The sequence below is a fragment of the Topomyia yanbarensis genome, chromosome 2 (genome assembly GCF_030247195.1).
Source record: "Topomyia yanbarensis strain Yona2022 chromosome 2, ASM3024719v1, whole genome shotgun sequence".
NCBI classification, from domain to species: Eukaryota; Metazoa; Arthropoda; class Insecta; order Diptera; family Culicidae; genus Topomyia; species Topomyia yanbarensis.
Window position 1 is genome coordinate 300499942 of NC_080671.1, and position 24239 is coordinate 300524180.

The 24239-nt window shown below is 40.0% G+C and overlaps 1 protein-coding gene across 6 annotated transcripts in view; it reads left to right on the plus strand.

Moving 5' to 3' along the window:
• LOC131683361 (cytospin-A-like) overlaps nucleotides 1-24239 on the plus strand; it is a 258651-nt gene that overhangs the window by 61978 nt on the left and 172434 nt on the right. For 5 of the 6 annotated variants that reach the window (XR_009304514.1, XM_058965273.1, XM_058965272.1 and 2 more), the window contains exons 2-3: nucleotides 1455-1516; nucleotides 1572-2099. Coding sequence is in view for 4 of the 6 variants with exons in the window: in XM_058965273.1 (XP_058821256.1) it covers nucleotides 1455-1516; nucleotides 1572-2099 (590 nt within the window). In the remaining 2 variants the exon portion in view is untranslated. Of the gene's footprint in view, nucleotides 1-1454; nucleotides 1517-1571; nucleotides 2100-24239 lie in introns of those variants that run through there. The other variant, XM_058965283.1, reaches the window with a different exon arrangement.

Below are 24239 nucleotides of genomic sequence, written 5' to 3' on the forward strand. Positions count from 1 at the left end.
GAAAGCAACCAAAATATTATTCAACCACAGAGACTGATGATTAAACTTTGAAGTTGAATCATATTACGGTTGTTCTCTTGTAACTATTAAATGCTTTACAATATCGCCCTGATGTCAAAGGAAAAGTTGCAGGAAAGTTTATGGCCTTTTGAAAAATCTATTATTGTTGATGGAGAAGCGAGAATAACTTATGAAAAGGTCGTTATTATACAAAATAATTGTGTTGTTAAAACAAAAGCTAAAATATCTCGAGAACTACTTCATTTCAGAAAATTTTTGTTATGAGCATTTCGATTGAAAATGGCGTTTAGAATCATATTCAAAAAGAAAATTGTATTTTTGACTGCAAATAGTATGAATTATAAAAATATGTCAAAAGTTGTTGTTAGGAAAACTTCTCCATGATCCAAATACACTAAAAAAGTTGCATTTACGTCTTTAAAATGATAAACATTAGATTGTTGACATTTAATGATGGGGTAATGCGAATAACTTTTAAAAAGAGCATAATTACACGAATTAATTGTTTTTGTTGGTGCAAAATTCCAAATATCTCGAAAAATATCGCATTTTGGAAGATTTTTGTTAAATGCATTTTGATTTTAAATGAAGCTTAGAATTATATTCCGTAATAAAATTACAGTTTTGTATGTCAATTAGTAGTAAATTTAAAAACATGTATAAAGTTATTGTTAGAAAAACTTTTTTACCGATAAGTTCTCCATCATGCAATCACATTCAAAATGTTTCTTTTCTCTTTAGGTTTTTGTTGACAAAATATAAAAAATTTAAAAAAATGGGTTTTTTCGCAATTTAAATTTTTTAAAATAAATTTTTATTTTTTTGAAAAATGACGCATTTTTTTCAGTGTATATTTTTTTTGGACAGAAGTGTTCATTCCCTGTAACTCGTTCTCCGATAGTTTTGCTGTATAAAATACAGTAATCGAACAAAAAAATTTGAAATTCATGCACGTGGAAACCTTTACGCCCTTTTGAAAAGTTGCTCTTGAGGCAAAATAATCTTATTACCCGTGGAAAATGTTTAGTCTTCCATGCCGGTGAAACGTGTAAAGTTTCATCGGAATCGAAGATGGTCGGTCACGATTTTAAAGATTTTCGGACGGATCTTCGTGGAATGCCTCTTTTATGCCAAAAGACCATGCGAAACGACCTTAATAGCATTCAATATCCTGTACATTTTATGCCAAACGACCATTATGCCGAATGGCTATTATGCCAAATGACCTACTATCATTTTTTTCTTATGCCAAACGACGTTATGCCAAATAACTTTATGCCAAACATGTTAGCCCCGCCTCTACAAGTATAAAGAATAGAACAATGAAATTGATTTAGGCGTAAAGTTCGATTTTGAACAATATTTTAGAGATTTGCTTCCAGAATCAAATTTTGTAAAATATCTACTGACAAATGTTTATCTTATTTATCCAGGCTACACAGACTTCAAAGACATCTCGAGGCGCCATTTCTAAAATTAATAAAGATAGACAAAAGTATGTAGTAAAAATTGAATGTAAAACATCATTATTCATTGTTTTTATTTTCAAGATTAAATCAAGTTTTGGTGACGCGGAACTCCTCGGTTACATCGGCACAGCTTGACGCAGTAGTACCATTGGTAAATATCCGCCGGGTGCCGTCCAATAAATCCATTTTGTCAGAAGTAAATTCTGAGCTTCCATCGCCGTTTCAAACTGAGTCGAAGACTCATTCATCAGTTGAATCGAGCAATGTAACCATTCGAAATAAACCAAACAGCAACAAACCAGCTATCGAAAAGAGCGCCAAAGCTTCAATTGCACTGCAGCGAAGGTCGTTATTTACATCTGCTCGACTTTTTCCAAAGGCACAGTCCAGTGGAACTTCTCGTCTGCCAACAGGTGGTACCAGTGTGAATAATCCGAGAAAAAGCTTAGACAAACACCGCTCACACGTTACATCTAGTCAAAACACAAACTATCAACGGATTACTCGGCAAGCGCCCCCTATCCCAACCGCTTCAGACGCCCCTACTGCAAAACGAGTTTCAGTAAGCCTTAGACGGCAACCAGGCCTTTTAAGTTTTGGAAAACCTAGGTAAGTTAGCTCTAATCGTATTTCCACATAATTTGATAATGTTTCTTTGAAATCACTGAATCGATATGCGTAAAGGACCGAATCTTATAATGATGATGGTTCCCGGCACCACACAAATGCCAAACGAATGTATGTTATGTGTGACTGCCGTGGAATGACATAACGAAAAGGATTAAACAGAACCATGAAACGACGTAAGCCTGGATTAGAGAGACTTGTCGTCCCACATTCTGGAAGTGTATAGAGATAAACTAATTATTACTACATACTAGGCAAATTGCTTTTCGTGGCTTACGGGTTTGCTGCACTTTTACGATTACTAATACCTGTTAGTATATGCAATTCTTCGGAAATTTTTACTATGAACTGAGTGGAATGCTCCAGCTCACGTTGCTGCTTTGCCCTAGATATACGCTTGTCGATGAAATCGATTTTATAATTTGTGTTAGCGTAACATCAAATGCTAACGCAAGCTAAAATTATCTTTGAAAAGGGGAAAACTACCTCGGTGATTAAGTTCGCTGCACCTTGATACATAGTGCAAATATTTTAATGAAGGAAACAAAGGACAAGTAAATTAGTATGACTTAGTTATGAGCCTTAAATTATTTCATGTGGGCATTCTGTCCTAGCCGACATCTTCTATGTGTTCTATTTTGAGCTACTGGAACCATGAAAGCTAAATAAAACAACTTACTTTCCGGATACTTACATTAATTTAGTCATAGAAAGTAATTTCCGTAATTTGATGTAATTTTGACGTTATCAAAACTGTCAAAACTGTGGAAAACGATGTTGCTTATTTTCCAACTTTGTATATAGACATAGAACTATTAGTTGGTTGCATGACAGATTGAAATAGAACTATCAGTTGGTCTGAAAACCGTCCAACATTGATTTGACGATGAACACCTGTTGAAAGATTTATTGAACGTCATTCAGAATTCATTCAAAGAAAATCCTTCATTGGATTTTACAACTTATGCTGTTTGAATAATTTTCATAACTTCACGATGTATCAGAAATCGAAGTGAAAGCTTGTAGAACTGTTCAGAAAAAAAAGCACGCCGGCTAAACAACGTTGCTGAATTCTGAAGGATGGCATAGGATCTGAAGCAAAGGCTTTCGTACTCAATCACCGATAAGATAGATGTTTTGTATAATCTGATTAAACCGATTGGATGAGCACCCCACCAAGTTCCAGTAATTCTATCACATTTGCCCGAATGACATTCGCCCGAAAGCCATTTAACCGAATGACATTTGCTCGAATGTCACATAAACCCGAATGTCATTCGCCCGAATGCTACGTACCCCCGAAAGACATTCGTCCGAATGCCACATAAATACGAATTCCATTCGCCCGAATCCCATTCACCCGAAAAATATCGTAATGAAAATACAAATTTATTTAACTTTATTAAATTGAAATACAATTTTTATTTGATTTACATTCAATCCTAAGAAGCAATTAACACTAAAGCTATACCTATCATCTGGTTTGTACGATTTAACTAGTGTCTCTATTTTAAGGTCTTTTAGCTGCTGGTGTCGCTTGCAGTATATGTAAAACGTCTCGAGCAAAGCCGACCATGGTTGCTGGTCATTTGACCAAAGAACAGTGTATGTTCTATACTTTAAAAAGACATTTGGCATAGAGGTCGTTTCGAACAAGGGTCAATGGGTTTATGGTAGGAAAAAGCTTTTGTCATAATGTGCATTAATTTCAATTTTTGTTCAGATTCATATAAATGTTGGAAAGAAGGAATCAAATCCCAGGTTAGAGTAAGCCGGACAAACGAGTGGATCAACAGTTTGCTTGCGAGAGCTACTTGATAGATAGATTCAAAGAACTGCTCTTGTTTGAAAGAAGGAATCAACTCATATGTTTGAGTAAACCGGGCAATCGTGTGGATCACCAGTTCACTTGCGATCTAACTTGGCACACAGATTCAAAGAGCTGCTCATGTTTGAAAGAAGGAATCAACCCCTAAATTTGAGTAAACCAGGCAAACGAGTCGACCACCAGTTTACTTGCGAGAGCTATTTGATATACAGATTCAGAGAGCTATCCATGTTTAAAAGAAGAATCAACCCTTATGTTTAAGCAAACTGGGCAAATGTGTGGATCAACAGTTGGCTTGCGAACTTATTTGGCATGCAAATTTAAATAGCTGCTCATTATTGAAAGAAGGAATCAACCCCTAAGTTTGAGTAAACCGGGCAAACGATTGGATCACCAGTTTATTTGCGAGGGCTATTTGGTATAAAAATTCAAAGAACTGCTCATGTTTGCAGGATGGAATCAACTCTCATGTTTCTGGAAAACGGCTGTTGATGTGAATCCCGCAAACGAATCTTGTTCCAAAGGCAACGGAGCCGGTGGAGTGAATTTTTGCCCTCAGCCGACAGCAACCGGGAAATCGCAGCAATCTCCTTGATGATACAGAATGCAGCAATGGTTGTAACGAAGGTGTGCTCAAAACTGTTTTCTGGCCATCAAACTCCCTTTGAGATTTAGCTGGCGGTGGCTTAAACGATTGAGATGCTAATGATGATGATGTCACTAATAGTTTTTTGATCTCACGTGGTTTCCGAACTCGCAATGGCGACGTTGATATAGACCATGATGAAGATGGGTGCATGGGGATGTTAGATTTTTAATGGCACTGATATGAGTAAGATGGTTCGATGTGCAATTCTTCGTTTGTGATTCAATATCCGACATTTTATGAACTGACCAAAGCAACGAAAACGGAGAGAATGGTGTTAGACACTAGTAATGTTTTCTTTTTATTGGATTTGTAACAATAGTAACTGGTCTTATAAACATAACAACAACGTCACCTTCCGTTGGATTTGATTTTACATTTTGTTTGAGTGGATGCGGTATCTGGGTTAACGACATTCGGGTTTATGGCATTCGGGGAATTGGTCCATTCTGGGTTATGACATTCGGGTAAATAGCTTTCGGGCAAACGTCATTCGAGTAAATGACTTTCTGGTGAATGACATTCGGGTGAATGTGATATAATCGTTCCAGTAATCGATCGAAGGAAATTCGCTCGCTGCCACCACTTTTGTTTAAAATAATCAATATGTTTACCAAACGATCCTTTGGAATCGAAAAAGGTATTTAGGTATTGGAAAAACAACGATTCCGCCTAGTACAAGTTGGAATTTTGCAGGAGATATCTCGAGAATTCTTGGGTTGGGTTTCATGGGTTGATCCCATTTACTATCAAAACACGGTATCTGGTAGAACCATATTTAGACAGAAAAAAGTCAGAATCGCTGAAGTACTCACTAATCGAATACTTAGATACTCCTCTTTCATCTGAGACCAATTTGAAATGTCCTATCGGGGGGTCCAGCACATTTCTTTTTTTAATCATTTTTTAAGATTGCGTTTCAATAAATAATTCCAGAAGATATCTGACTTTTAGGGGGATGAATTTTTAGACGGTATCAGAAGGAGGAGCTTGTTTCGTAAATATACGTAAATAAGTACCTATCGAAGACACAAATGGCCGACTGTTAGCCAATTTCACGTTATTTCAAATTTTAAATTTGAATAATATTCTTTCTGGTTTTTGCTTGTCTCTGGTAGAACAATACAGTGTGTCCCACATTTATACGTTCACCCTGTTTTTTCAGCATAATTTTTTTTTTTTTCGTTCAAGCTAACTGCACCAATTTTTCAGCGTTTGTTTTAAAACTTAATCAACGATGTTTCTCGAAATTTCGAAACTCTGGTGCGTTTCGTTCGTTTGTTATGGCAGTTTAAGTGAAAAAAGTGGTGTCCCACATTTATAAGTTCACCCTACTATTTTTTGGATAACTTTTTCTCTATTCACACAAGCTGCTCCAGATTTTCTGCGTTTATTTTGAAATTGGGAAACACTGGTGCATCTTGTTTGTTTGTTATGACAATTTAAGTGATAAATGTGTCCCTTATTTATCCTTTCATTCTATTTTCTCAGATTAACTTTTTTTGCAGTCAAAAGTACTGCACCAAATTTTCTAAGTTAATTTTAAAGCCTAATTTGCGATGTTTCTCAAAATTTGGAAGCTTTGGTGCGTTTTGTTTGTTATGGCAGTTTAAGTGAAAAAAGTTGTTCCTGCATTTATACGTTCACTAAGACAAAATATAGTTTTTCCCAAAAAAAAAAGCATATAGTGTTCACTTTTGACGGTTCGCTTGTACTGTTTACATGGACTTAAATTTTTTTTTTGCGAATTGCTTCGAGCGAATCTAGTCGTCCACGAAATGTAAACAGTACAAGTGAACTGCCAAGAAAAGTGAGGTTACCTGTGTCAGTAAAGAACCTAATTCAACGAAGCGGTTAGCCGCGGTTGATGTACAATTTTCAATAAAGCAACTTTTGCTGTGTTTTCAAGCATATATTCGTGAAAGATACGAATTGGGAGTGCGTAATTGAGTTCTACGACATGAATGAACTCATGATGAATGAAGTTCATGTTTGATGTTTACTTCGTTAGTTGCGTGAGTTCGAGTGCAACGGGTGCTCAACTGTTTCACTCGAACTCACGTAACTCCCATGTAAACAAACCACCAAGAATTCGATCATGAATCGACCAAAGGGCCGTAGTCGCAATGATATCGAATCGAGAAAAATAGCTTTGAAAATTCGGTTCAGAAAATTAAATCGTATTTTAACAGTGTTTGCATACTGCGCCTTCAAATGTATTGAAATACTTTGAAACAATACTAGTTTTCGGAAGCATAACTAAAATGTTTTATATAGTAACGTTTTCGTTGATAAAATTCAAAACAGATTATTTCGCCGAGTGTTGTTATAAAATGTTGATTAGGCCATTTTTGAGTCGCCCTCTTGTTTTGACGACTCTCAATTTCGCCCTGCAGTGTCGCCAAAAAACAAAAATCAAATGTGGCTTTCGCCGTGCTCGCTGGAGGGGAAAATTTGTTATTCCCCCTGGGCGTAACAAGCACTTGGTTTTTGTTTAGGGCGATTCTGTTTACGGACCTTGTAAACAATGATGCTGTCAATTTCGCCTGTATACACTACCATAGAAATGCAGAGGCGTAACCCGCCTGGCTTTTTGTTTACAGTTGAAAGTCGGATCCGCCGTTTTGTTTTTTATTGATTTTCATGAAGTGTGAAATATTTATAAATGAGTTTTTATATTTTTTATAAAGTATTTTTACTCCTCTTTCAGATATTAATGAAATCTCTGTTTGTGTACATTTGTTAGTTTCGCCCATTTGTCGGATCACGATCGAATTGTGAAACGAAGTTCATCCGGCTCATTTTGTGGGGTTATGCCAGTTGGTGTAAAACCTAATATATGGAGTAATATGCGTGAGCTGCTGTCGTAAATTATTATGACTTATTTTCGGATTAGCTTACCCTTTGGAGTGTATCAATCTATCCCGGGGTCCGGGGTAAATGGATAAAAAGTTAAGATGGATAAAAGCATTATTTTCTCAACATGGTTTAAGTATCGCAATATAGGTTTGAGTACATGTACAGTAAGCTAGTAAGCTACAGTAATTTAGTGCATTTAGTTTTTTTTGTGAAAATCTGCATCTTATGATTTGTAGCCTAAAAGACGAAATTCGTATTCGTATTCATAAACCACCTAGACTCATAGGTGGTACCGGTGCAAAAGTCTACGAGGGGGAGTGGGGGTCTTTGGAAAAGTCTACGTAGACTTTTATTTTTTGTTATTCTTGTATTACTCATTATGAATGGGATTTAAAGAGAGTTGTATTCAAAATATCGGTCTATTCAGTATTTATACAGAAACTTCAAAGCTAGTACACTATTGAGGTAACTACTCGTTAAGCGACCACTCAACCCAGAACCCACGATTTTTTTTTGGACAACCTCACAAGTTGCTGTTTGTTGCGTATATTTTGATATAGTTTTGATCTTGGAATAATATAAAATGACAGTTCTAAAGACGATCGCCCAAAATTCCTCTCGACGGAAGATTTTTACTGTGAAATCATCTGAGACACCCCTAGTTAGCAGACATGCATGGACCATTAAATGCATGAACCATAAAAAGTTAAAAAATGGTCAAAGTTAAGCATTGTAACAACAAAACACCCGATTTTTAACAATAAGTAGATTAATTTTTTTTTTCTTTATTAATTTCGGTGGTTAAAGCAGTAGTGTAGTTAAACATCTACAACAAAGTGTTTACTCGAGTTAATCAGTTTCTCTTGCAATCATTTACACTGATTTCAAAATCTTTAAACACCCGTTCAATTTTACGTCTTGACCCTACGCAACTCCATGCAAACCGGCTCTACTATATTAATCTTCGAAAATATTCGGAGTTAAACTTTGATACTTTGCAATAATACTTTAAGGTGATACGGCTATTTTACATAAGAAATATAAATATTTTTGGGAAGATTTAAATAGCTTCGTTCCATTAATCAAATAAGGCAATTTAGATTATCTTATTATCTTAGAAATATTGAAATTTCTTCACGAAAAGTGAAATTTTTGTGCATGTTTGGTTTATTATTTTAGTCTAAATGATAGTACACATCGACAGTATTAATTTGTAATTGTTTCTTATAATTTAACAATTTTGAATGCACCAGTGTTTAGCAATTCTGCATTGTTGGTGTAGGTCGCACTTCGGCCAAAATTTAAGCTAGTTATAGCAATATATCTTTTTACATATATTTGAGTGACTAACCTTGAAAAGAAGTATTCCGCTATACAAACGTTGGAAAGCACCTTGAATCGGTATTAAGTGATTTGATCAATCATAGACAAAAAACCAATGTGAGAAATCTTTCTTTAATGTTTAAATAGCTTGAAATAAATCTGAACGCTAATTTTTAATTGAACATTATAATGTGCTTCTTGCTAAATTCACATTTCCTGCGAATAAAAAAAAATAAAAGTCTTCGTAGCCTTTTGGCGTGGGGAGGGGGGTTGGTAAAAGTCTATTAAGGTCTACTAGGGGGGGGGGGGTTAAAAATTCTTAAATTTCGATCTACGTGGTTCATGAACGGACCCTATCGACCTGTCCCGGTTTCCACTACATTCGAGTGCTGAATCGAATGGCTTAATTAGATTTTTAATAGAAGGTTGCGTTTTCAAGTTATGTATGCTTAAAATCAAGCATACTAAAATAAATGTTTAGAAAGCTTTTATGATCGAAATCAGATGATTTCGCCACCATCAACTTTTGATTGGGTTTGATATCTTCGAAAAAGTTTTATACCATAATACAGTGCCTCTCTTAAAAATATTTTCGGGAAAAATCCGACTAGAAGTAATTATGTAGAATCAACTTTTCAAAAAAATAGTTAGAGACTTTACATCTTTAGGTCTGGTGTTACGAATGAAGTTGGAAGCATCCGTTCTGGAGACATAAATACTGTACATATTCAGAGTGTTTAGGTATATTAGGTTATTTGCAAAACAAACCCTTCAAAACAATTTTTAGCATTATAGTTTACATATAAACTTTTGTAAACTTGTTTAGAACAGTAAAATGCGCATGACCAAGGTATAAGGTATAAGTCTATTGTCGTTTTTCATTGAAAAACACCAGGGCAGTAGATTGCACTGGTTTTGCACTTTCTAGCAGAAGTGGGAATGAAATACGTCTAGTGGCCTGCTCTACTGCTAGAAAATGCAACACCAGTGCAATACACCGCCCCGGGGTTTTTCAATAAAAAACCCTATATGAAGCATCTTCGGTGAATAGTTGATTCTCCATAATTACTTCTAGGTGAATTAAGCAACTAAATTATTTTTTGAAATGATGCGCCGCATTATGTTATACAATCCCTTCGACTATGCTAAACTTACGGGTTCGAAATGATGTGATGTTGGCCGTATAGACTGTTTTGCGTTTTCAGTATTCTTGACTTTAAACGTGCCTTGTATGTAGAATCTAATTGCGCCATTCTATTCTTAAACTTAAATATACCGCATTGATAGCCACAGACTTTACATTTTTTATTTTGTTTAATATTTAGAGAAGCTCGCAGTAGAAAAAAAAACTCCAAGAAAGGCCTACTAGATTAGCTATAAAGAATTTCAACGGTTTTCATGCTGTAATATAATAGGGTGCCCAACTAAAGAGAAACAATACTTCACATACTCCCCCCACTCATGTGCTCTTCAAAAGGCAAAACACATAATTTATTAATGGACCTCTTGATTTCACCCTTTGAGGTATGTAGAGTCGCCACTCGAACAAGACTATCCGGACCAGGGTGTACCCTGGTAACACGTCCAGTAATCCATGAACACGGATGAAGGTTGTCGTCTTTGATTAAACATAGCTACCCAACAAGTATATTAGGGTAGATTGAAGAGAATTTTTGTTCCTCTGTTGTAGGTGATTTAAATATTCGTGTTTCCATCTCTTTCAAAACAGTTGTGCATTTTTTTGTTCTTGTTCCAAACGTGTCAGCTTACTAGACGACGTTTCAGTGATGTTTACATCTGGAAGGGCATTTATAGGGCCTCCAATGAGGAAATGTCCTGGGGTTAATGGAATAGGATCACGTAGGTCAGCGGATAACGGAGAGATGTGTCTTGAGTTCAAGCAACTTTCGATTTGCTTCAATAGTGTAAGCATTTCCTCGTACGTCGGAATTGAAGAACCTAGGATTTTCTTCATGAGTTTTTAAACTCTTTATGCCTGCCTCCCATATTCCTCCAAAATTAAGAGAACGAGGTTGATCTCGTTTCGGGAACCAACAAAGTTTGTGGCATTGTCACAATTAATTACATTACAACGCACGCGCTGATTAGTGAATTTTCTTAGTGCAGCTATGAATGAAGCACTAGAAAGGCTACTAACGAAATGTACGACTCGAGTCCGTAAACAGATAAACAGGGCCATATACGCTTCCAGAGTTTTTTTGTTCGAACGAAGTTTTCCTTGATGGTGAAAGGGCCACCAAAATCTACCCCACATGTTTGAAATGGTCTCCCAGGAGTTATCCGCACGTCCGGCATCTGTCCCATAATTTGTTTCGCTGGGTTTGGATTGTTCCGGAAGCAAGTTATGCATTTGTGCACAGTCTTGCGAACCAAACTTCTACCATGGATCGGCCAATACTTTTATCTTGATGCGTACAAAAGACCTTGTGGGCCAACGTGAAGATACTGGTGATGATGTTGCACAGTAATCAACCAAGTCGCGTTACAATTTCTAAGCAATATGATAGGGTGTTCTTGATTGAATCCTACTCCTGATGACTGTAGCCTTCCTCCAACCCGAAGCAATCCATCTGTATCCAAGAATGGGTTCATACTTATTAGACTGCTATTTTTGTTAACAGCTCTCCCGGATATTAGTTTATTTAGCTCCTTTGAAAAACGCTGCCGCTGAATCATCTTTATAATTTGGTTGTGTGCCTGTTTTAACTCATTTAAGGTGAGATGTTCGACGGTTCGATCAGTTTTTTTACTCATACAGCTCCGTTTGAATCGTAGACAGTAAGCAATGATTCTCTGTAACTTTGTGTAACTGGAATATCGATCTATCAATGTATAATCTCGTTCATCTTGTATATCTTGTGGTTGCTGGTCAATCGTCGCAATTTACGTTCTCATTGCTTTCTGTACCCACGGTCGGTCCTGCTCCTGCAGAAATTTCGGACCTTTCCACCAAATTGCAGCCTCTGCTAATTTCTTTGCGGAAGCACCCCTAGAAATTAAATCGGCAGGATTTTCTTTAGAGCGAACATGATTCTTTAGAACGAACATGATAGTCGTGACACGATGACATTTCGTTGATTTTGGCTACTCGATTTCTAATAAAGGTAGGCCAATTTTTGGTAGGTTTAGAGACTTGTCATTAATTCCACCAATAATGTGGCGGCCCGGAGCTTTATTCTAGGAAGATATGAATCTTCTGTTTTGTTTTGGTCGGTACTTGGAGCTATACGAGGTTTTGCGCAGAGTAGATTGACATGTACTTCCTTTTTGACAACTGTTCTAACATATATCACAGCACCATATGCTCGTTTCGGCGCGTCTGAAAATCCATGAAGCTCTATTGTACCTCCAGTGGGGGTAATGTGCCTTGCGAAACTAAAGGTATCGAGTTCAGCTATCTGTTCGCAGAACCATTTCCATTCTTCCGTTACCTGATCTGGTAGCGGCTCATTCCAGTCTAGTTTCTTCGTCCATATACTTTGCATAATTAACCCATTATTGCCCAACCTACTATATATAGTAGGTGCTAAGAATAACTCCTATTACTCAAGCAATAACGCAGAACAGACATTATCAATGAGTTAATATTGTTCATATACTTTTGCAGAATATGTTTAGAGAAGTTGGAGTGGTTAAACTTTTGTTTAAGTTTTGTTTTCATTCAATTTTCTCTTAAGGGGTTACACATTTTTGTCGGGATGAAAAAAATGGAATTTTGGCAAAATAGATATTCTGAAACTGCATACGCTGAGGAAAATTTTCTCAAAATTTCATTAAGATCGGAATACTATAACTTGAGTTACAGTTATTCATAGACCGCTACCCATTGACCACTCGTAGGCGGAGCGTAGTGTTTGATACGCTAGACCGTTGACTCGCTGCACCAACAGTAAAACTCGATTATCTCGGAGTTGTATTTTGTTGAAAAGTTCATTCGCGGCGATCACGATATCTCAGGAACCAATGAATCGATCAATCTGAAACTTTCACGGGTTGTTCCTTATTATATCAGTTACTTTGAGTACAAAAATAATTTTGCTGGAATGACCACATCATTTTTTCCGGTCGGAAAACTTAATTTGTGGTGCGCGTGAAAAATAAGTTGGGCAATAATGGGTTAACTTCCCGTGAACAATTATGGGACTCCCTCGGCATGATACTGTACCTTGATGTGGTCCGGGGGCTTTTCCACCAAAGCAGTATTACAGTGATGATATCACATAAACTTGGGATATGATGATTTTCTTTTTAGTTAAGCTACATTGTGATCAATTTTAGTACTTAACTTGGCGACCTTTATTATCCACTGCCATGGTCAAATAATATATAATGTGGGTTTAGGGCCCAATTCTCTCTGCAGGCACCTCATTCCAAACGTACAAACGTGGCCTACGCGATAACAAAAACCTGGTCACAAATACGAACGCCCGCGATCTCGCCAATATTCGAACACCCCGATTGATTAGGTGAATGTTGGAACCTAAGAACCTAAGCTCGCGCAATCATGAATCGGTCGAGTCCGGAAGTCTCCGCCCTTGATCATAGCAGCCCAAATTCATACCTTTAGTTGGACCAATAGAAATAAAAACTAGACAAGACATCCACGTGCGATCGTTGAAGAATGCGCGAACATGCGAATGGCCGCACGCTTATAAAAATGGTGTGTCCACGCGAAGTTACATACTAGCACACGCGACAAAAACGTCCACATACAAACGCTCGAGTCCTTCGCGATCATCCACGCACGACCACACCCACGATCTCGTAAAAAGTATAACACCCTGGTGACTAAGTGAATGGTTTAGCACTTATAAATTAATAATCCCGGTCTCGAGAGTGAACCTCCAAATGCCCGTGTTCGCGCGAAACTACATAAAAATCGAATGCAAAGTCACATACACGCGACAAACAAATATAAAAATGCTTGAGCCCTTCGCGACCATCCACGCAACCTATACTCGCGCTCTTCCAGACATTATAACATCCCGGTGATAATATGAACGTCTCGGCACTTGTATTCACTCAAACGCGGTCTCAAACGTGAACCTACAGTCCCCCGCACTCGCGCATTCATGAGTCGTTCGCGTCCGGAGGTCTCTATCCTCGATTCCAGAAGTCTAGGTCCATGCCTTAATTAAATCAATTAGCTCTACAGTTCCAGTAGGACAACTCTCGAAAAAATCGGCATATTATTAATACTCAATAACAATACTAACTCTTCTCTTTATTTTTTTTTATTAATTTTCGGTCTCATGCGTTATATTCTTGTGATGACCTTTGCGAGCTCACACATCCAAGAAGAGCAACATTGCTGCCCACAATGATTCTTCTCTGCCATCGGACGTCGCCAGGTTTTAGAACAATGGAGATGTATTCTCATACTCGATGGAATCAGATAAGTAGGAACGATCAACAAACTGCAAGTAGTATATTGCACATTTCTTGTTTTGAAGTATAAAATGTTATTCGTATTAAAATATTATTTACAGGCTCCACACATATCTCAACACACACAAATACACAAATGCTTGACAGGTGACTGGGCCAAGTGCATTCACTCGTAGGATCTATCATTTCGATGATCGCCTCGATTCTACGAAACCAGTGCACAAGTAAGCTGACATAAGCTAGTCTCATCTGGTGAATGCATGTAACCTGGAAACCCCAGACACGACAGGACGAGACGGACAGACTGGACTCGATGGGGCCTAGTTCAGAGTTTTTGAGCATTCTTCAATGCACGGTTATTGACCTAAAAAAAGAAACATTCGGCATGTTATTTTTCATTTTATTACTGTATCTTGAGTTGGGTTCATACTGATATTCATAAGCACAGTCAATTGCATATTCTCCCATATACATTCACATCCAAAACGTGCAAACGCCCCTAACTTTCGCGATAACACAAACCTGGTCAAAAACGCGAACTTACATTACAATTTCAATCATCCACACACACACCTACGCTCGCAATTTCGCCAACACCCCTTTACTTAAGTGAACTTTTCAGCACCTATAACTTTACAACCGCGGTCTCAAGCATTAACCCACCACTCGCGCGATCATAGACTGGCTACGTTCGGAATTCTCTACTCTCGATCAGCCTAGACTCATGCCTTCAGTTGGACCGATTCACTGGACAACACGTTTCTCTACCATACACTGAAAATTACATTACAAGAATACACGTGAATGTGCGAATGGCAACACGGATCTAAAATCGGATTTATGCACGCAAAGTTGGAGACACGCTGGCATTCATATGCTCGAGCCTTTAGCGATCACACTATTACACAATTACTAAACGCCCACGCTAACCCAGACAGATATGCACTCCTGGACTCGAACGCTAAAAACCACACCTTCCACGCATACACCACCCAGGACTGAACATTAGATTCATACATACAAAGCAACAAGTAATAATTACAGGTATTCGTCTGGCAACCGGGGGAAGTACATCTCAAACGCAGAACTTATCATTTCAATGATGGCCTTGGATCTGCGTTGCCTGTGTTCAAGGCACCATAGCTTTGTCCGTCAGGTCAAGGATGTATGAAACCCGTTAGCCACCACCCTCGGCCCTAGCTGCCCATAAAGGGATAAAAAAAAAAAAAACTTCCCGTGAACAATTATGGGACTCAAAATTCCAAGAGGGTCGTAAATCTTTTGAACTTCGGACAAAATTTTGCGTTTTGTCATTCCTACTTGTACGTTTTTTTTTTTTTTTTTTTTTTTTATTCATTTCGTTTATTTGATAGGCACAAATGCGTTAGCTTGGCGGTGCCAAATTCTTTTGTTTTTACATTTTTTATATTTTAAAACTAGGAGGTTACAATGTTGAAATATTTTTTTAAAAAAGAAAAATTTTACAGCTATCTTAAGACTAGAAATAAGATTCTATATACAAGAGAGGGGACGAAAGATTTTTTTTATGAAAAAATTTTAAAACAAGGAATTCAATAGTAATAATTTTTAGGAAATATTTACAGTTATCTTAAAACTAACAATATAGTTTGGTACACAAAAGGGGGAACAAATATTTATGAGAAAATTCGCAGGTGTTTTAAGACTAGGGATACAATACTATTTACAAGATGGGGGACAATAGTTTTAACAAAGAGGTAAAATTACAACTATCTTAAAACTAGGAATACAGAATACAAATTTGAACTTTTTTAGCGGAGACTTATGCTTGGTCAAGATATTCAGAGGGGGGCTGTAGAAGCAGTTGTATCAAGGACAGGGGAGAGAAAGCGTAGATGGTGACCGGGAGAGAAGAGCAAAACTTGCAACTTTCGCTCAAACGGGAGATCAGCGAAAGATTACCGCCTCAGTCTAGTAGGTCGGATTGGCGGATGGTATTCTTCGGACCCGCGGGGAATCCTTCAAAAGTCATCGGACCTTGAGTCGCTCTCGCTTCAGTTTCCGTAGTGGTAAGTTCGACGGCGGTTACATAGTTGCAGTCTGGAGCTGATCGGTCCCACAAGGCAAGAGAAAGCTTCTAAAACGAGAAATAAAAAGAGAGGGGCTAAATTGGGATATTTGTCGTTTTTATGAAAGTATAAATAAGGGACATATAGGGGAAATCACGATTTGCCAGTATATCTCGGACTGGGACATTGGGTGGTCTACCTCGGGCCCGAAGGGAATCCTTTAACTGAGACCTGGCGTCCAAGTACCCGGCGCATACCCAGACAACGTGCTCGATGTCGTGATAGCCCTCGTCACAAGCGCACAGACTACTCTCCGCAAGCCCAATACGCCGCAGATGCGCATCCAAGGTGTAGTGGTTGGACATAAGTCGGGACATTACACGAATAAAATCCCGACCCACATCCATCCCCCTGAACCAAGGCTTCGTTGATACCTTTGGGATAATGGAATGTAGCCATCGTCCAAGTTCACCATTGCTCCACGAGGTTTGCCAACTGTTGAGTGTCCCCTGACGACAAATACTAAAAAATTCGTTGAAGCAGATTGGTCTTTCGTATATGTCACCATTTAATGCGCCCACCTTTGCTAATGAGTCGGCCTTTTCATTGCCCGGGATAGAGCAATGAGAGGGGACCCAAACAAAGGTAATTTGATAAGATTTTTCAGATAACGTACACAAGGACTCCCGTATCTTCCCCAGGAAATATGGGAATTGCTTTTTGGGCTTCATCGCACGAAGAGCCTCGATGGAGCTGAGGCTGTCCGAAATGATGAAGTAGTGATCTGTGGGCAGAGTGTCGATGATCCCAAGGGTGTACTGAATTGCAGCTAACTCTGCGACGTAAACTGAAGCGGGATCATTGAGCTTGAATGAAGCGGTGATAGTATTGTTGAAGATACCGAAGCCAGTGGACCCATCGAGATTTGATCCGTCAGTGTAGAACATTTTGTCACAGTCGACTTCTCGGAATTTATTATAAAATATATTGGGGATCACTTGCGGGCGTATATGGTCCGGGATTCCACGAATCTCTTCCTTCATGGATGTGTCGAAGAATACAGTAGAATCAGAAGTATCTAGGAAACGAACACGGCTGGGAGTATATGAAGAAGGATTAATGCTCTGTGCCATGTAGTCGAAGTACAAGGCCATAAATCGGGTTTGAGAATTAAGCTCGACGAGCCTCTCGAAGTTTTCAATCACCAACGGGTTCAGAATGTCGCATCGGATGAGCAATCGATATGAGAGTTCCCAAAATCGATTTTTTAGCGGAAGAACGCCCGCCAGCACTTCGACACTCATCGTATGGGTCGAGTGCATGCAACCCAAGGCAATGCGCAAGCAACGATACTGGATTCTCTCCAGTTTGATGAAGTGTATGTTCGCAGCGGAGCGGAAACAGAAACACCCGTACTCCATCACCGACAATATCGTTGTTTGGTATAACCTGATCAGGTCTCCTGGGTGAGCACCCCACCATGTTCCAGTTATTGTTCGGAGAAAATTGATCCTTTGTTGGCATTTCTGTTTCAGATACCTAATGTGACATCCCCAGGTACCTTTAGAGTCGAACCAGACCCCGAGATATTTAAATGTGAAAACCTGGTTGATCGTTGCACCCATTAATAGAAGCTGGAGTTGCGCCGGCTCACGCTTCCTAGAAAAAACAACCAACTCAGTTTTCTCCGTGGAGAACTCAATACCCAGCTGAAGAGCCCAAGCAGACAAATTGTCCAAGGTATTTTGTAATGGTCCTTGCAAGTCGGCAGCTTTGGGCCCTGTAACAGAGACCACCCCGTCGTCTGCAAGTTGCCTTAGCGTGCATGAATTGGCAAGACAATCGTCAATGTCATTCACGTAGAAATTGTAGAGCAGGGGACTTAGACATGAGCCCTGGGGAAGACCCATGTAGCTAAATCGCGATGTTGTTAAATCGCCATGCGAAAAGTGCATGTGCTTTTCAGACAACAGGTTTAGCAAAAAGTTATTTAAAATTGGCGAAAGACCATGCTGGTGCAGCTTCTCTGACAGAATGTTGATAGAAACTGAGTCAAAAGCCCCCTTAATATCCAAGAAGACTGATGCCATTTGCTCTTTGTTAGCATAGGCCATTTGGATTTCTGTAGAAAGCAACGCAAGGCAATCGTTCGTCCCTTTGCCTTTGCGGAAGCCAAATTGTGTATCTGACAGTAAGCCATTTGCTTCAACCCAATTGTCGAGGCGAAACAAGATCATTTTCTCGAACAACTTCCGAATACAGGACAGCATTGCAATCGGCCGATATGAGTTGTGGTCGGAGGCTGGTTTTCCTGGTTTTTGGATGGCGATGACCTTCACTTGCCTCCAGTCATGAGGGACAATGTTACCCTCAAGAAACTTGTTAAATAAATTCAACAAGCGCCTTTTTGCAGTGTCAGGTAGATTCTTCAGCAAGTTGAATTTGATTCTGTCTAACCCTGGGGCGTTATTGTTGCATGATAAGAGAGCAAGTGAGAACTCCACCATCGAAAACGGTGTTTCGTTCGCGGTATCGTGAGGAGACGCGGCGCGGTACGTTTTCTGTACCGGGACAGAGTCCGGACAGATCTTCTTGGCGAAAGCAAATATCCAACGGTTTGAATATTCCACGTTCTCGTTGGTACTATTACGGTTACGCATACGTCGAGCCGTACCCCAAAGAGTGCTCATCGCTGTTTCTCTCGTTAACCCGTCGACGAACCGGCGCCAATAACTACGTTTTTTGGCTTTCATTAGACTCTTCATTCGCCTTTCTAACGACGCGTACTGTAGATAGCTAGCGGGTAACCCGTCTTCCCGGAAGGCCTTATATGCAGTGGACTTTTCCGCGTACAGCTCTGAGCACTCTTTATCCCACCACAGGGTGGGAGACCGTCCATGGGTATTCGCGCTGGGTACTGGTTTAGTCTGAGCTTGATTCGCACTGTCGAGAATCAAGCCAGCCAAAAACCTGTACTCTTCCTCCGGAGGAAGTTCTTGAGTGGATTCGATTTTAACGGATATCGCGGTCGCGTAACTCTTCCAATCAATGTTCCGTGTGAGGTCATACGATACATTGATTGTTTCCGATGGTCTTGAACCGTTAGCAATTGAAATCACGATAGGCAAATGGTCGCTACCGTGGGGATCAGGGATCACCTTCCACATGCAATCTAACTGTAGCGAAGTCGAGCATAGAGATAAATCCAACGCGCTTGCGCGTGCTGGTGGTGTAGGAATCCGCGTCATTTCTCCCGTGTTTAAGATGGTCATGTTGAAATTATCGCAAAGATCTTGGATTAATGTTGATCTATTATCATCATGAAGACAGCCCCATACCGTACCGTGCGAGTTAAAGTCTCCCAGAACTAGCCGCGGTGCCGGTAAGGATTCCGTGATATTACAAAGCGTTCGGTGCCCTACCGAGGCTCTAGGAGGAATGTAGATGGAAGCAATGCAAAGGTCTTTACCTTTGATTAAAACTTGACAAGCGACAATTTCAATGCCTGGTGTCGAAGGGAGGTTAATTCGGTTGAAAGAATAGCACTTTTTGATCCCCAAAAGTACTCCTCCATAGGGGTTTTCTCGATCCAGACGAATTATATTAAAGTCGTGGAAGTTGAGATTTATATCGGAAGTTAACCAAGTTTCACATAATGCGAAAGCATCACATTTTAAACTATTTAGTAAAAATTTAAAGGAATCGATTTTCGGGAGGATACTTCTGCTGTTCCACTGTAGAACAGTGATCGAATCGGTGACCTCGTTCGATGACTTAGCCATCGAAGGATACGATCGCTGCAAGGAGGGGCCATTTAGTAGTCAACTGCTTCAAAAATGTTTGCACTATAGGGAGAAAACGTATCAGAAGGTTTTTAAGAGGATCAGTAACATTGAAAGCTGTGAAAATTAAGTCCACTATGTCAGAAAATTTCATTAGTCCGCTACTGGACTGAGTATCTGTTTGAAAAAAGGGGACACTTGGGGTTTTTGGTGTCCCTGGAAGTGGTGGGTACTCCTTGTTAGAATTAATATTTCCAAGTCCTGGAGCAAATTGCTTCGGCTTTTGTGCATCACTTCCGTTGGATTTATTGATTGCGGTTGGCGCACTCTGAGTGGACGACACCTTGGCACCCTTACGAGGCAATGTAGGGGAGGCTAGATTTCTCCTCTTCCTGGATTCCCCTGGGTTAACCAATGATGTTCCCTCTTGTGGGTCGTCAGATTCTTGCTCAACGCCAGCCAAAAGAGCAAAGGAATTTTCGGAAGGGACAGATGGCGAAGCATTCTTTAGCATTTCTGCATAAGAGTGCCTCGAGCGATCCTTAAGGGAGCGCTTAATTTTATCCCCGCGCTGCTTGTACGCCGGGCATGACTTAAGAGCATGCGGAGGGCCCCCGCAGTAAATACACTTCTCAGTTTCTCCACCGTAAGCGTCATCCTCATGCTCTCCCTCGCATTTGCCGCACCGTTTTTTATTGCCACAATAAGTGGCTGTGTGGCCCAGTTGCTTGCAATTGCTGCAGTTCATTACCCGCGGTACAAATAGGCGAACAGGTAGGCGAACCTTATCCAGGAGGACATAGTTGGGAAGAGCAGATCCGGAGAAAGTCACCCGAATCGAGTCTGACGGAGAATAAGTTGTCTTATCATCTTCAGTTTTTGCGGAATACAATTGCTTGCATTCCAGAATTTTCACCTTTTGAAGTGAAGGGTCCTTAAAGCAGCCAACTCCGTACTTCAACAGGTCTTCGCACTTTAGACCCGGTTCGGCGACGACCCCATCGATCTCCACAACTCTACAAGGCACATACACTTTGAATTGCTTCGTAAAACGCTCGCTGCGAGCAATCTGGTTTGCCTGGTCGAGGTCATTTACTATAACGCGTATCTTATTAGCTCGAACACGTGTTATCTGAGCCACGGACGGGTAGTTGGCAGTCAGCTCCCGTGAGATTTCTAGAATATTGGGCGATTTCGTGTTGGGCCGGAAATACACCACCCAGGGTCCAGTCGAACTGGCTGGGTATGTTTTAATACGGGGAGGACTGGGGGAATCAGGGGAGGGAGTAATTTCGGGTTTATCCGGTATATCCATGGGAATATCATTCCCATCCAATGTTACTTCGCCCTCGGCCATTTAGGCACGAGGATAACACGTGGTGTAAACGAGAGATGAAACTTATATTCAGGGGAAAGGGCAGAAGTAGAGACCGATCGGGGAAAGGGAAATGAAAGAAAAAAAAATACTTAGCTTATATAGCGGCGATTCCGGCTATTCTGGTATTCACTTCACCAGCCTGGGCACCGGCGAACAAAGACTGCCTCGAACAAAGGTTGACCTTCACTGACAATTTATTCTTGTTCACTTTATGCACAGCACCAGAAAACGAACTGCTTCGATCGAGAGCTCGGAGAGTTATGGACTACTTGTACGTTGACTTGGTTGCTGAAGCTGAACCTGTCCGAATGTGTGTCCCAACGCATTCCTAAGATTTTCACGATTTTCGACTCGTCTTTTACACCCGCTAAGCTGGGTTCATTTGACTTCCATTTATGAAGCTCAAACCCTGCACTATTTAGGATAGTAGTAAGTTGATCCTTCACTTCGATCAGTTTATCAAGTCGATCATGGCCCGTTAACGTATCGTCCATGTAAAAATCCATCTAAATGACTCGACTCGCCAGCAGCTTGAGGCAACGAGCCGCAATGAAAGGGCGGAACACGTACCGTAAGTGACAGTATTAAGTCGAAATGTGCTTACTCGCTCGTCTGGTGAAAACCGCTATAATATCAGTTGTAATTGCCGATCTTCTTCATGAACTTCTATTTGTCGAAACATTTTCTTGATATCGGCTGTTATCACGTATCTATGACACCGAAATCTCATCAGTATATCGAAAATATCTCGTTGCAATGAAGGACCTGCTATTATCACATCATTCAATGATATTTCATTGGATGTTGCAGCTGATCCATTAAACACGGTTCTCAATTTGGTGGTGCTACTTTTAGGTCTAAGCACTGCATGATGTGGGAAATAAAATACGGGTTCATGTTGCCTTATGTGTTGGGCGTCTAACTTTTCCATATGATTCAATTTAAAATAGTCAGTCATGAACGCTACGTATTCCTTTTGTAACTGAGGGTCCTTCTCAAATCTTTTCTCTAGTCTCAACGGCTTGTCCAGAGCCAAACTTCTGGAATCGCCGAGTTGAGTAACACTCGATTTTAGTGGTAATCTAACATTGAATCTACCATCCGGAGTTCGTGATGTGGTTTCCACAAAAAGTTGTTCACATAGAACCTCTTCCTCCGTCCAGTTTCTGCACAATAAGTTAGTTGTGTTTTCGTTTATGAATTTGGTCACTGTGTGGTTCGCATTTATCTGTGTTACTGTTCCTCCTATAACCCAACCTAACGCTGTATTCTGCATGACTGGTAAGTGCTCGTCAATTTGTCTATTTCCACTACGAAGGATATCGAACACTACTGAAGTTCCAAGTAACATATCAACTGGTCTACTCAGGTGAAAATCTGGATCGGCCAGATTCTCATCTATAATATCTCAATCGCCTATGTGCACGTTAGTTGGTTGGTAGAAATCCAGTGATACTGTCTATTACTAGCACGGAAATCGTATTGCGGTAGTTGCTTATGCGTGACCTAAATGACACCGCGGCTCTTTCGTGAATCGATTGTGACAACTGACCGAATCCAGCTACTCGGCAATGAATGCGATTTGTTCTAATGCCCATTCGGCGTTTAAAAGAGTTGGTAATAAAATTGGACTCTGACCCAGAATAAAGCAACACGCGACTTGCAACTGATGAACCGTTAGTCGCAACGACTAGTATGGAAGCAGTAGGTAGGATTGTCTGGGCTAATATATAACTCACTCCTTCAAGTTCTGTAATATAGTTTATTGTACCAAATGCATTATTATAAAGAATTGATCAATTTCCCTTTATACATTTACTCACGGTGTTCATTTTTGTTCCGTTGATTGCATTCAACAGAGCATGTTGGCTATTTTTCGCGGTGGATAGACGTATGCTGTTTGCGTTCGCATTTTATGCATCCCTTGCACCAGCATTGCTCGACTTTGTGCCCAGGTCTTAGACAATTGTAGCACAAAGAAGATCTTTTGATGATCTTGATAGACTTTGTTCTGTACTGACTGCAGCTTCCGATGAAATGGTTGGCTCCACACATGCAACATCTTTGAGAACCGGTTGTCTTCGTTGTGGTGAATGCTTTGACTTCCGCTCTGAACCTCTTTTATGTGTTGTTGGAATCAACCGCGGATTTCCAACTGATTGCACAGCGGCGGTGTTGTTCCCGACGCAACCGATTCCCATTCTCTGCGGGTGGCATGATCCAGTTTATTTGCCATGAGGTGGATTAGCATAGCATCCCAAGATGTCACGGGCTGTTTTAAATTTTCGAGACAGCGAAGATGTTTCTTAGCATTATCATATAGATTTCTTAATTCCGCAGCTGACTCCACTTCTACCGATCTCAATTCAAACAATTCTCGCGTGTGTTTTTGAACCAGCAGTTTTGGGTTGTTATAACGTTGTTCGATCATATCATAGGCAATTGAGTAGTTTTGTGATTCATTGAATTTATCGAACCATTCCAACCAGTTTTCGTCATGGCCAGAAAATACTGGAAGATCAATAATAGGAAGTCTCACGGAGTTCTTACTGACTGCATTACAACCCGTGTCTTCCCGGCCCTTGGATGCGACTGTCCGTTCGAATGTAGTAAGACCATTGATGTAATGACAGTCTTCTTCTGTCTGTGGTAGAATGATGTGTACGTAGATCGATTGTCGCGACGCAAGTTGTAATTACGCGATTATTATCCATCGGGTTGTCACCCACTTTCGCCAGTGTAAAAATTTTGTACCGCATTATCAGTGACAGTGTTATCCTGTTCAGAAAACCACGGACTGAAGCCAAATAGGAAAAAATATTTCTGCAATTATTCGCTCTGGAGCTGTA